This window comes from Ostrea edulis, chromosome 6 (assembly GCF_947568905.1).
Source record: "Ostrea edulis chromosome 6, xbOstEdul1.1, whole genome shotgun sequence".
NCBI lineage: Eukaryota > Metazoa > Mollusca > Bivalvia > Ostreida > Ostreidae > Ostrea > Ostrea edulis.
The window spans coordinates 24,158,708-24,170,970 of NC_079169.1; the positions used below are offsets into that span (position 1 = coordinate 24,158,708).

At 36.3% G+C, this 12,263-nt stretch overlaps 1 protein-coding gene across 3 annotated transcripts in view; it reads left to right on the top strand.

Moving 5' to 3' along the window:
• Positions 1 to 12,263, top strand: part of LOC125648020 (cubilin-like) — a 123,383-nt gene that overhangs the window by 104,567 nt on the left and 6,553 nt on the right. For 2 of the 3 annotated variants that reach the window (XM_056142106.1, XM_048874909.2), the window contains exons 57-62: positions 2,660 to 2,848; positions 3,879 to 4,005; positions 5,284 to 5,501; positions 6,185 to 6,381; positions 6,895 to 7,057; positions 7,346 to 7,557. In XM_056142106.1, coding sequence (XP_055998081.1) covers positions 2,660 to 2,848; positions 3,879 to 4,005; positions 5,284 to 5,501; positions 6,185 to 6,381; positions 6,895 to 7,057; positions 7,346 to 7,557 — 1,106 coding nt within the window. Of the gene's footprint in view, positions 1 to 854; positions 936 to 2,659; positions 2,849 to 3,878; positions 4,006 to 5,283; positions 5,502 to 6,184; positions 6,382 to 6,894; positions 7,058 to 7,345; positions 7,558 to 12,263 lie in introns of those variants that run through there. The other variant, XR_007360180.2, reaches the window with a different exon arrangement.

The following is a 12,263-nucleotide window of genomic DNA, read 5'->3' on the forward strand; positions in this document are numbered from 1 at the left end:
TTCAAAGGGGAGATAATCACAAAAAAACAAAACTAGGGTGGGATCATTTTTGAAAATCTTCTCAAGAACCACTGGGCGAGAGAGGTACAAATTTTCAAAAGCTTTCTGACATAGTGCGGATTCGCATTTATTAGAATCATGACCCAGGGGGTAGGGTGGGGCCACAATAGGGGATCACAGTTTTACATACATATAGGGAAAATCTTCTCAAGAACCACTGGGCCAGAGAGGTACAAATTTTCATGAAAGCTTGCTGACATAGTGCAGATTTAAGTTTGTTAAAATCATGACTCGGGGGTAGAGTGGGGTCAAAATAGGGATCAAAGGTTTACATACAAATATATAGGGAAAATCATTAAAATCTTCTGAAGAATCACTGGGGCAGAAAATTTTACAACTACATGAAAGCATTCTGACATAGTGCAGATTCAATTTTCTAAAAATCATGTTCCCGGAAGTAGGTTGGGGCCACAATAGGGGATCAAAGTTTTACATACAAATGTATAGAGAAAATCTATAAATATGGTCCACAGTGACTCAGGTGAGCGATGTGGCCCACAGGCCTCTTGTTTAAACTGTCAGATTTTTAATGAAGAGTCCATGTAACAAAGTTGATAATTCAAGTGGAAAAAAACTGCCACTACAATTTGTCTTTTTGATTAGCTATGACCTTCTACAAACCATTATCTTAAAAATAAATCCGACTAAAGTACAGACCTACAATATATAGTCAGATTGAAATCAATATATCTCAGGATAGAAAAAATTATGGGGATCCTTTGCCATATGCCCCTAGTCTATTTTACTCTTTGCCTCACCTACTATGGACTTAACAACCCAACAATTTTTTACAGTGGATAGTCAGTAACAAACTTGTGTTTGTTTTGTCAAGGACCAGAAAGTTGCATGGTCAATGCCTTGGTGAATGCTTTCAAGTGAGATTGATTTGTAGTAGCTTCCATGAATGGATAAAGTCAAGTTACCCTTTTCTTGTAAATATTCATTAAAATCAGATGCTGCTCCTTTGTTTTCAAAGATTTTTCTGAGCTTAAAAGTGTAATTTGTTTTAATTCTCGCTCCTTGTCTGTCTTCTGAGTAAATCTGTTAAGACTGTTTGCCATTGTTATAATGTCTATTACTTCACACATAAAGGGGTATCACTATTTTCTAAACCAAGAAATTGAAGCTATAGGGAAGTGTTTGTGTAAACATTATAAAGACAGTTTGGATCCCAATAATTATGCTGTCAATATTTCAATGCTTGCCGTCTCAATTTCGTGACACATTTTATCTAGTAATAAAGCATCAATCTAATTGAAATCAGATCCTAAGATATGCTCACAATAGCTACAATAGGATCTGACATAACCCCATAGGGGGTCATGTCCACATGACCTTTCACTTGGAATGTTCATAAGAACTATCAGCCAGTCAGATTGCGCCATACAGACAATGATGGCTATTTAGGCGGTTCTCGGCAATTCATAAACAAGTTGCAGTAATCGATCTCCCATGAAGTTTATTCCACACTATAAGGCCAATTTAACTTAATTAGTAGATTATCATCCAGGGTCAGCAAAAAGTATGGGACAGGTGGGAGGATTTTATTTTTTAATTTTTATTTTCTGAGAAAAATATTAAAGACAAACGATTTTTTCCCCCAACAGATCCGCATCATTTAATGCCAGATGGATATCAATCTATGCTATTTCCACAGACTAATTCCAGGTTAGGCTTTAATTTCAAACAGAAATATGCCTAACTTCTTCAAGATTTACGCCTGTAAGAACGTGAAAAATTAAGAGAACCAAATAGATCTATTTTCTTCACGTTGCTATACTGGAAATGTAAACAACAAGTGTAAATACCGGAGACGGACATGAAATATTCCGGAAATTGCAAGTTTTGCAAAATAAAAAAATCGGGGCGGGCCAATTTTTGAGGGGCAGGCGGATATGATAATCTATCAATTAAGTTGAATTGGCCTAAAATTGAATATAATCTCACATAAGAAATTTTAAACTTTTACAATAATGCCTAATCTATTCCTTTCATACAAACAACAAAACGTATGATATAAAATATACCCAAATTAAATTAATTGTGAATTGCGATTTATGTATAAATGGGGATGCATGGGTACGATTTGAATAGTTTTCAAGATGGTTTACTTAATTAACACGAGGAATATAATGCCATTCGACGTAAACGGTGCATTGTTATGTCACATCTACCTGTGATTTGTTTTCTTTCAAACCAAACAAATGCAATCATTTTTCTTAAATTGTGAACATGGATGATTTCATAGGCGACGCGTTGATTGGCTAACATAAAGTGCACCTGAACATGACCCCAAGTCAGATTATGTCAGATCTTCTTACGCAGAGTATATGGCATGGACCTAAGAAGTCTGATTTTAATTAGATTGCAAAGCATCATTCAAGTCTTAGGCAAAACAGTACACCATATTTAATAAGAAATATATCCACCTGCACTGTTGGGTCTGATGAATTGATGTGTGTAACCTTAGCTGGCACCATTGGTAAAAGTCTAATGAATCAATGTATGTAACCCTAGCAGACATACCTTTGTAAAGGTTTGATGAATTGATGTCGATATCCCTGACAAAAGGTTTAATGAATTTATTGTGTAACCTTAGGTGGTGTTGGATGTCCCTATGACTATGTTCAGGTGTTTGCTGGGAACGACTCTAGTGGACGACAGCTGGGTAAATTTTGCGGGAACGATGTGCCCGATCCTGTCAGCTCATTGGGTACCATGTTTATTCAGTTCGTCACAGACAGGAACACAGCTTTTTCTGGATTCAAAGCCCAGTACCGAGTGTCAGGTATGCTCGCTTTCTTATTCAAATTTATTTCACGCAGTTACAAACCTAACTTTCATGATCAGAAATCAAGCAGTCTAGTCATTGTTTAATTGCACATTATAGATTTTTGGTTTTTTTGGTCATTGTTGAAGTCTGTTGACTATATGCATTGTCTATATACATTAAATACAAGCATTGTATGTATGTACATACGTGAAAAACAGCTGCTTACCATTTTCCAAACTTGACAAAATTTATTTTCACTTCATGGTCAAGTTATTACATGAATTAGTTTTTGGAGCCATTTTTGTGATCACAGCTACCATTAGGTCCAGACGTGATACTGTAAATTCATAAATATATGTGAGGAATTTATTATTGCATAATTTTGCGAGAAACATCAGTCGCGAAAAAATGTTTCCCACTTTTGTTTTTATATTGCTAAAATTCGTGCAAAAACACTTGAACAGCAGAATTTAACACTCGCAAATTCATTTTCTCGCAATTTGACGCCCATGGGTCATTTCGTGGTAATAAGTACTCACGTAAAACAAGGAATCTATAGTATAACTCAGACTCAACCTAGAGGTAGAGCGTTCATCCCACATGTGGAAGGTCGGGGTTCGAATTCTGGCCACGACAAACCTAAGTCGTTAAAAACAGGTAGTGACAGTTCCATCGCCAAACATTCAGCATCAGATGTGAATGTCACAGGTCCTCGGAGATGACCTTGAAAATGGATGTCTCGTGTCGCAGTAGGTGTGGCACACTAAAGAACCATCACTGCTCAATGGCCATAAGAGCCGAGCATAGGCCTAAATTTGAAGCCCTTCACCAGTCTTAGTGACATCTCCATTTGAGTGAAAAATTCTCGAGAGGAACGTTAAACAAGATACAATCAATCAATCATAAATCATCAATGTCGCGATATGAGTGAAAAATTCTCAACAGGCCTAGGGCATAAAACAATCAATCAATAAATCATTAAAATAGCTAATCTGAAATATCTTGTGTATCTTTGGACCATACTACTCTGCATATTTTGATGTAGATTGCGGTGGAGATTACACAGAAGCCTATGGTACGATTCAGACCCCCACCTACCCAGACAGGTACCACCATCGGGCCAACTGTACCTGGCTTATTACAGTGGCTGAAAACAGAGTGGTGGATCTCAGGTGAGTTTTATCATAGTCAAAATGGAGTAATGGATCTCAGGTGAGTTTGATCATAGTCAAAACAGAGTAGTGGATCTCACGTGAGTTTTATCATAGTCAAAACAGAGTGGTGGATCTCACGTGAGTTTTATCATAGTCAAAACAGAGTGGTGGATCTCACGTGAGTTTTATCATAGTTAAAACAGAGTGGTGAATCTAAGGTTTATTTCACTATTGCGGACAATTAATAGATCAAATTTATACTTTTTAATGGTAAATCTGAAACCAAGGGATATAATTGCCTGATCACTGTGCCAAAAACAGAATGGAGGATCTAAGATATATTCTACATATATTAATCACTGGACTGAAAACAGAGTGTACGTGGATCTAAGATATATTCTATATGCATCATTGGACTTTTTTGTGTCATTCTTCATTTCCAAAATGTAGAGAGACTTTGTAAACAACATACATGTTGCAACAAAATACATATTGTTACTGCATATGAATCTTTGAAATGTAAACATCATTAAATTGATTTAATTCAAGGATAATTTGCTCATTGGTTTTTTTTTTAAGTAAAAGACAAGCCTTTAAAAGATGTTTTGGTCAAAAGCAACAGCAAATAATTAAATACTAAGAGTCCTTTCGGAAATCAAATTACAAGAAAGGATAGAAAATTGGTGAAAAATATTATCATTGTTTTGTCTCTTTAGAATTAAAGTCTGGAGAATTATATTATCGCAATTCACCTTTGAATTAGAACGCTTTACATGATATAGTATTGCATTGTGTGACGACACAATTGAATGAGATGATCGAACAGTTTGAATGACATGTTTGATGTAATACAAAAGTTTTCATTGGCCGATTACAGCCCACCCACTTTCTTGAGCTGTTTCAGGTGACCGGTGATAAGATAAAATGGACGGATTAGAAAATTACTACCTGGAGAACTGTAGCTCTCTGAAAAAATATTGTGATGGAACAGAGCTTCAGATCCAGCTCTTATAAAAACCTTCGATTTACGGGGCACAAAAAGCTATCAAGTTGCTGTAAGCGTGAATCAATTATAAGTGAGCCATGCAGCTATAACTATACAGTTTTACTGTATTTTTCAAATCTTGATCATTTCACTTGAGCCAATGCCATCTATAGTTAATTCAGCAAAATTGTGAAACTTTAAGTTAGGAGGAGATGAGATAGTGAATTTTACAAAGAAAGAAATCTCTCTCTCTCTCCTCCACATCTCTCTCTGTCCTGGAAAGCTTGGTAAAGTGTTTTTATGCCTGACAGGTTTTCCTCGTTTGAGATTGAGGCCCACCCGTCCTGTGGGTACGACTATGTGGATGTCCGAGATGGTAATACCCTCCAGTCCTCACTCCTGGGTCGGTTTTGTGGTAATGTCGTCCCTGGCCGTCTGAGGAGTACGGGAAATTCCATGCTGGTCAACTTTGTCACAGATGCATCAGTGGCGTTCGGTGGATTTATAGCAAGCTACTGGACAACGTACGGTAAGAAGCTGCGAATGTTGCATTATATCAAGTTTCTCTATATGTATCAGATATACACTTTAATGATATGTTCTTTTAATTTCCACTACATAGCATATTGTATTGAGACAGCATTCCTAGCCAGAGATACTAAAATTTTAGGAATTTTCTTTCCAACGACCTTCACCTTTTACATTTATTCTTCAAAACAGTAGAGACTTGGATGTTTACAAAGGGTTTCATTCCAGAAAGTTTGATTAAAACTTTTAAATAAGAAATATACCTTAATTATCAAAATCTCTCTTTTAATCTTAAAAAAACAGTATCAGCTAAGACCTTTATGGAAAATACCTTGATTTCAGAAAAATTTATGAAAATTGGACAAGGGATTCAGTTTTGAAATTATCCACAAGAAATTTTTTAATTTCCTGAGAATCAATAGCAACAAAAGATTTTACATAAGGTACCATTCCTGCAAGTCTTGACAAAATTTGATTGAAAAATTTGATTTCAATCTTATTGCTCAAGAAATTTTTTTAATACTTCTTCCAGCAACCTTCACTATTTGCCGTGAAACCTAGACATTTGCTAGCATGGCAAGATATGTAACACTTGAATGAACAGGCAATTACTTCCCTCCACAACCATGTTACAAGGGGATTAGTATTCTAATTTTGTTTTAAGTACTAATTCATCTCATACAGGCGTAAACCAGGGCTGTGGGGGTGTACTGAATTCAACCTCGGGTCGCTTTGGCTCCGTGGACATGGACAGAGATGGGATATATGATGCCCAGAGCTGTGAGTGGACAATCATTGTTGGCGATAATAAGGTGGTCAATCTTCGATTTGAGAGTATGGACTTGGAGCATGCCATGGACTGTCGATACGATTATGTACTGGTAAGAGCTTTACAGAAGAAGTATGCTATATATTGTGAGGACCATGTACACACAATTTTCAGAATTTCTCGAGATTCAGCTCGCTTCCTAACCTAATCATTTGTAGGTCGAAGGAAAATGTGTTGTGTTTCTTCACTTGAGCCTATTCTAGCCCACCAACCTGAATTAATTTCTCCTTGAACTGCTAAAGTTTTGTTCTTTAAAAAATTAGTTTCATTGGTTACATGCACTTTAATTAGTTGATTGACATTCATAAAGAAAGATTTGTAGTCAGTTAATTTATTTTTTGATAAGCCACAAAATGTTGCTGCTTCATGTCATCAATAAATTGAGATTTCTATGTTGATATTATGAATCATAAATTACATAAGTTTAAAATAACCATGGAAGACAGAAGACAAACACTTTATTATTTTTGACAAATAAAATTCGATATAAAAAAAAAAATAAAGGCACTTTTGAATTGATGTATGATGTTAACATTGTCGACTTGAGAGTATGCAATAAATGAAGGTTCACGATGGACTGAGTGTTGACGACCCACTGATTGGAAGATACTGCGGAAACCAGCTCCCTTCTCCCATTAGATCCACTTCCAACGTTCTCTACGTCAGATTCGTGGCGGATTATACCATACACGGCACCGGATTCAATGCCACCTACCAGCAAGAGGATGGTAAGAAAGGATTCTTATTCACGTTTAAATTTGTTGTTACCTGGACCCAGGATGGAATAACTATCAGGGTTTAAAGTATACTTGTGTCCCATATCATTAGATTTTATGTTTTGAGCATATTAGGTCAGGTAGGTTTTGTGGCCCATGGGCCTTTTGTTATCTATATCACATCAGAAAATCATTTTAGGCATTGCAGCAGTGTGTTCGTAGGTATACTAGATTGGGTTTGACACTGCCTAATTTGAATGGATGGTCTTTTCATTTGATGAAATTCTCTGTTTTATACAGCTCTGTGTGGAGGGGCGTTTTCTGCTACAGACAGCCCCCAGACCATCAGCTCGCCCTCCTATCCGCGTCCCGTGGGTCAGGACTTGCGGTGTCGTTGGACAATCGACACCGGGGATAGCTCCAATCAGATTCGTATTTCTTTCACTGGACTAAACCTCATCAGTGATAACAACTGTTCTGTAGAATTTATAGAACTCCGGGACTCTCCACTGGTAAAGCAATATCATCATAACATATACTGTTGTTTTAGAAAAATTTTCTACCTTGTCAAAAGGATAGAAGTTGTTTATAGCGTAACAATTCAGTGTCCTCTCTTGATATTATGAAACTATTAAAATTCCTGTAGTTTTATATTTACAATCATTATGTATTTATTGTTTTAGGTCACAGAGTTGATTCATTTGGGTGACCTATTGCTATCTGTTTTTGTCCTTCGTTGTGTGTTGGTTGTAAACTTTTGAACATTTTCTACTTCTCTTCGACAGCTGAGTCATACACCATCAAACATTTTCAGCTTAATTCTTCTCTTCAACAGCTGAACCAATTTCAACTGCTTTTGGTGTATAACATTTATGGGTGAAGGGGGAAAATTGTAAATTTCATGGACTCTGCTTCTCTGGGATCTGTAATCTTAAAAAATCTTTTTCTTTACGGTTGGACATCAAGCAGTCAAACTATTTGCATTGTTGTAATTGGCATTGAGACAGTTACTAAAACTGTGAAGGTTCAGAGTTCATACGTTAGGGTAGGATTAAGTTGGTCATGTATTTATAAAAATGCATTATATCTTTAAAATCTTTACTTCTGGGCATCAAGGAGGCAAAATGTTTATATGATTATGATGAGCATTAAGCCCCCTACCAAATGTATGAAATTCATGACCACTGGGTTGAGAGGTCAGACCCTAGGGTGGAGCTAACTTGGTCATACACATGTATATTGAAAATTAAAACTTCATGAGATTTTATATCTAAAATAGATATGGCCAATATATGCACAGTTATGAGGGGAACAAGCATACCCATTTTAAAATTTAAGTACAACAGCTTAATCATTATTTTTGCAAAATAAGTGCTGCAATCTGAATGTGACCAGAAAATTCATATATTCCACCATTTTCACCGATTGGCTGCTTTTATATCCAATTGCCGGCCTTTAAGTGTGTGTGATTAAGGGCCTTGGGAGAGGAATGTACATTCTTAAACAATATACATATATACCCATAATCATTACAGCATTACATTATATCAGATGAACTACTACTGTCACACTTCAAAATGTTGCACTGCACACATTTAACACAGTGTTACAAATGCAAGGTGAAGATAACGAACAGTGATCAATCTCATAACTCCTACAAGCAATACAAAATAGATAGTTGGGCAAACAAAATCTATAAATTAGCACGATGAAATATACAATAGATATAACTAAAACACTTTACACATCTAAGGACGGTGCTTGAGCTAGGGGCTCTAAGGGTGCAGATCGGCCCCAAATTTACATATCTTTAAAATTCAGTCAATAAACTTGACATTACTTTATTGTTACTCTTGGCCATTTAGTTGTTCTTAATAGAGGCATATATCTGGGAAGTCTTGTATCAATGATGTCACATTCACCTGGTATTATGATGTTATTTCCACAACAAGAGGCCCAGGGGCCTTATAGGTCACCTGAGTATCATGTAACAACCTTCCAATGTTTGAATTAGGTTTGTGTTTAAATATAAGAATTTTACTTTTGGATGGAAGAAACATTGAATAGCTATGTGGTCATGAAGTACATGTGTCATTTTAGAAGAAGATTTTTTAAAATTACACTCATTTTGATGGTTTTTGTCCCACCCCTCAGGCCCCAGGGGGGCAGGGACCACGATTTTCACAATTTTTGTTCCCCTCCACCCACAGATGCTATATGCCAAAATTGGTTGAAATTGGTTCAGGGGTTTCAGAGAAGAAGCTGAAAATGTTCAAATGTTAACGAACGACGACGGACAAAAACAGAAGATTTTCAAAGAAATATTGCATTTTCACTATATAATCAATCAGCCCCGCCTTTGCACCAGAACCCCTGACCCAGGGGCCATAAATTTCAGTTTTGAAAGAAGCATCCTTGATCATCATTATCATACTATTAGTTTGTCTACTTAATACCCAGCAGCAGAGGAGAAGATTTTCAAAGAAATAAAATGCATTTTCACTATATGATCAATAGGGCCCCACCCTAATACCAGAACCCCTGACCCAGGGGCCATGAATTTCACAATTTTGAAAGAGGCATCCTTGCTCATCATAACCATGCTATTGGTTTGTCTACTTAATACCCAAGGACAGAGAAGAAGATTTTCAAAGAAATAATGCATTTTCACTATATGACTTATAGAGCCCCACCCTAGCACCAGAAACCCTGATCCAGGGGCCATGAATTTCACAATTTTTAAAGAGGCATCCTTGCTCATCATTACCATGCTATTAGTTTGTCTACTTAATACCCAGAGACAGAGAAGAAGATTTTCAAAGAATTTCTACATTTTCACTATATGACCAATAGAGCCCCACCCTAACACACCAGAACCCCTGATCCAGGGGCCATGAATTTCACAATTTTTAAAGAGGCATCCTTGCTCATCATTACCATGCTATTAGTTTGTCTACTTAATACCCAGAGACAGAGAAGAAGATTTTCAAAGAATTTCTACATTTTCACTATATGACCAATAGAGCCCCACCCTAACACTAGAACCCCTGCCCCAGGGGCCATGAATTTCACAATTTTGGTAGAGGGCTCAACGCTCATTATAATTATGCCCACAGTTTGGCTTCTTGATGTCCAGGAGTAAAGAAGAAGATTTTTTAAAATTACACTCATTTTGATGGTTTTTCCCTCACCCTTCAGGCCCCAGGGGGGGGGGGGGGAGGGCAGGGACCACAAATTTCACAATTTTTGTTCCCCTCCACCCACATATGCTATATGCCAAAATTGGTTGAAATTGGTTCAGGGGTTTCAGAGAAGAAGCTGAAAATGTTCAAATGTTAACGCACGACGACGGACAAAAACAGATAGCAATAGGTCACCTGAATGATTCAGGTGACCTAAAAATCATAAAAATCTCATATTCCTCTATCAGAGATTTTGAGCAATAAGATCCACAGAGGATAGAGTAATGTTACTACATCATCATTGGAGATAGGAGAATATATATTCCTCTATCAGAGATTTTGAGCAATAAGATCCATAGAAGATAGAGTAATGTTACTCCATCAGCATTTGCGTTTGGAGAATATTCCTCTATCAGAGATTTTGAGCAATAAGATCATTGAAGATAGAGTAATGTTACTACATCATCATTGGAGATAGGAGAATATTCCTCTATCAGAGATTTTGAGCAATAAGATCCATAGAAGATAGAGCAATGTTACTCCATCAGCATTTGCGATAGGAGAATATTCCTCTATCAGAGATTTTGAGCAATAAGATCATTGAAGATAGAGTAATGTTACTACATCATCATTGGAGATAGGAGAACATTCCTCTATCAGAGATTTTGAGCAATAAGATCCACAGAGGATAGAGTAATGTTACTACATCAGCATTGAGATAGGAGAACATTCCTCTATCATAGGTTCCACAGAAGATAGAGTAATGTTACTACATCATCATTGGAGATAGGATAACATTCCTCTATCAGATATTTTGAGCAATAAGATCCACAGAGGATAGAGTAATGTTATTACACCATCATTGGAGATAGGAGAACATTCCTCTATCAGAGATTTTGAGCATAAGATCATTGAAGATAGAGTAATGTTACTACATCATCATTGGAGATAGGAGAACATTCCTCTATCAGAGATTTTGAACAATAAGATCCACAGAGGATAGAGTAATGTTACTACATCGGCATTGAGATAGGAGAACATTCCTCTATCATAGGTTCCACAGAAGATAGAGTAATGTTACTACATCATCATTGGAGATAGGATAACATTCCTCTATCAGATATTTTGAGCAATAAGATCCACAGAGGATAGAATAATGTTATTACACCATCATTGGAGATAGGAGAATATTCCTCTATCAGAGATTTTGAGCAATAAGATCCATAGAAGATAGAGTAATGTTACTCCATCAGCATTTGCGATAGGAGAATATTCCTCTATCAGAGATTTTGAGCAATAAGATCATTGAAGATAGAGTAATGTTACTACATCATCATTGGAGATAAGAACATTCCTCTATCAGAGATTTTGAGCAATAAGATCCACAGAGGATAGAGTAATGTTACTACATCAGCATTGAGATAGGAGAACATTCCTCTATCTTAATTCGTTTACCCTATGACAGATTTGCTCTGAAACCCAGAAAAAGTACTCCTGGAATTTCCTTTTTTATTCTGGAATGCATTAATTTATATCTTGGAAAATATTCTTCTTTACTTCTGGACATCAAGCAGTCAAACTGTTGGCTCCATGATCATAATGAGCAATGAACCCTATTCCAAATCTGTGAAATTCATGATAACTGGGTTCAGGGTTCATACCCCAGGTTGAGGCTATAAGTTGGTCATATATTGAAAATGCATTATATATCTTGGAAAACCTTATTGCTTTTAAACATCAAAAAGTCAAACTGTTGTATAGCATAATTACAGTGAGTGATATGAGCCCTTTAACAAAACTGTGAAATTCATTCCCTAGGTTCAGGGTTCATGCCCCATTTTGCTGTGATTAGATAAAACTTACTCTCCTATAAATGAATTGTAAATTATTTATCAATTGTATATGATAGTTATACTAATACATCTATTATCTAGTGCAAAGTAGTTTTTCAAAAATAGAGCAGGATAAAAAACATACAGGTAACACACCAATTTCTAAAAACAATAATTCTATTTCATTGCTTTGCACAAGATCAA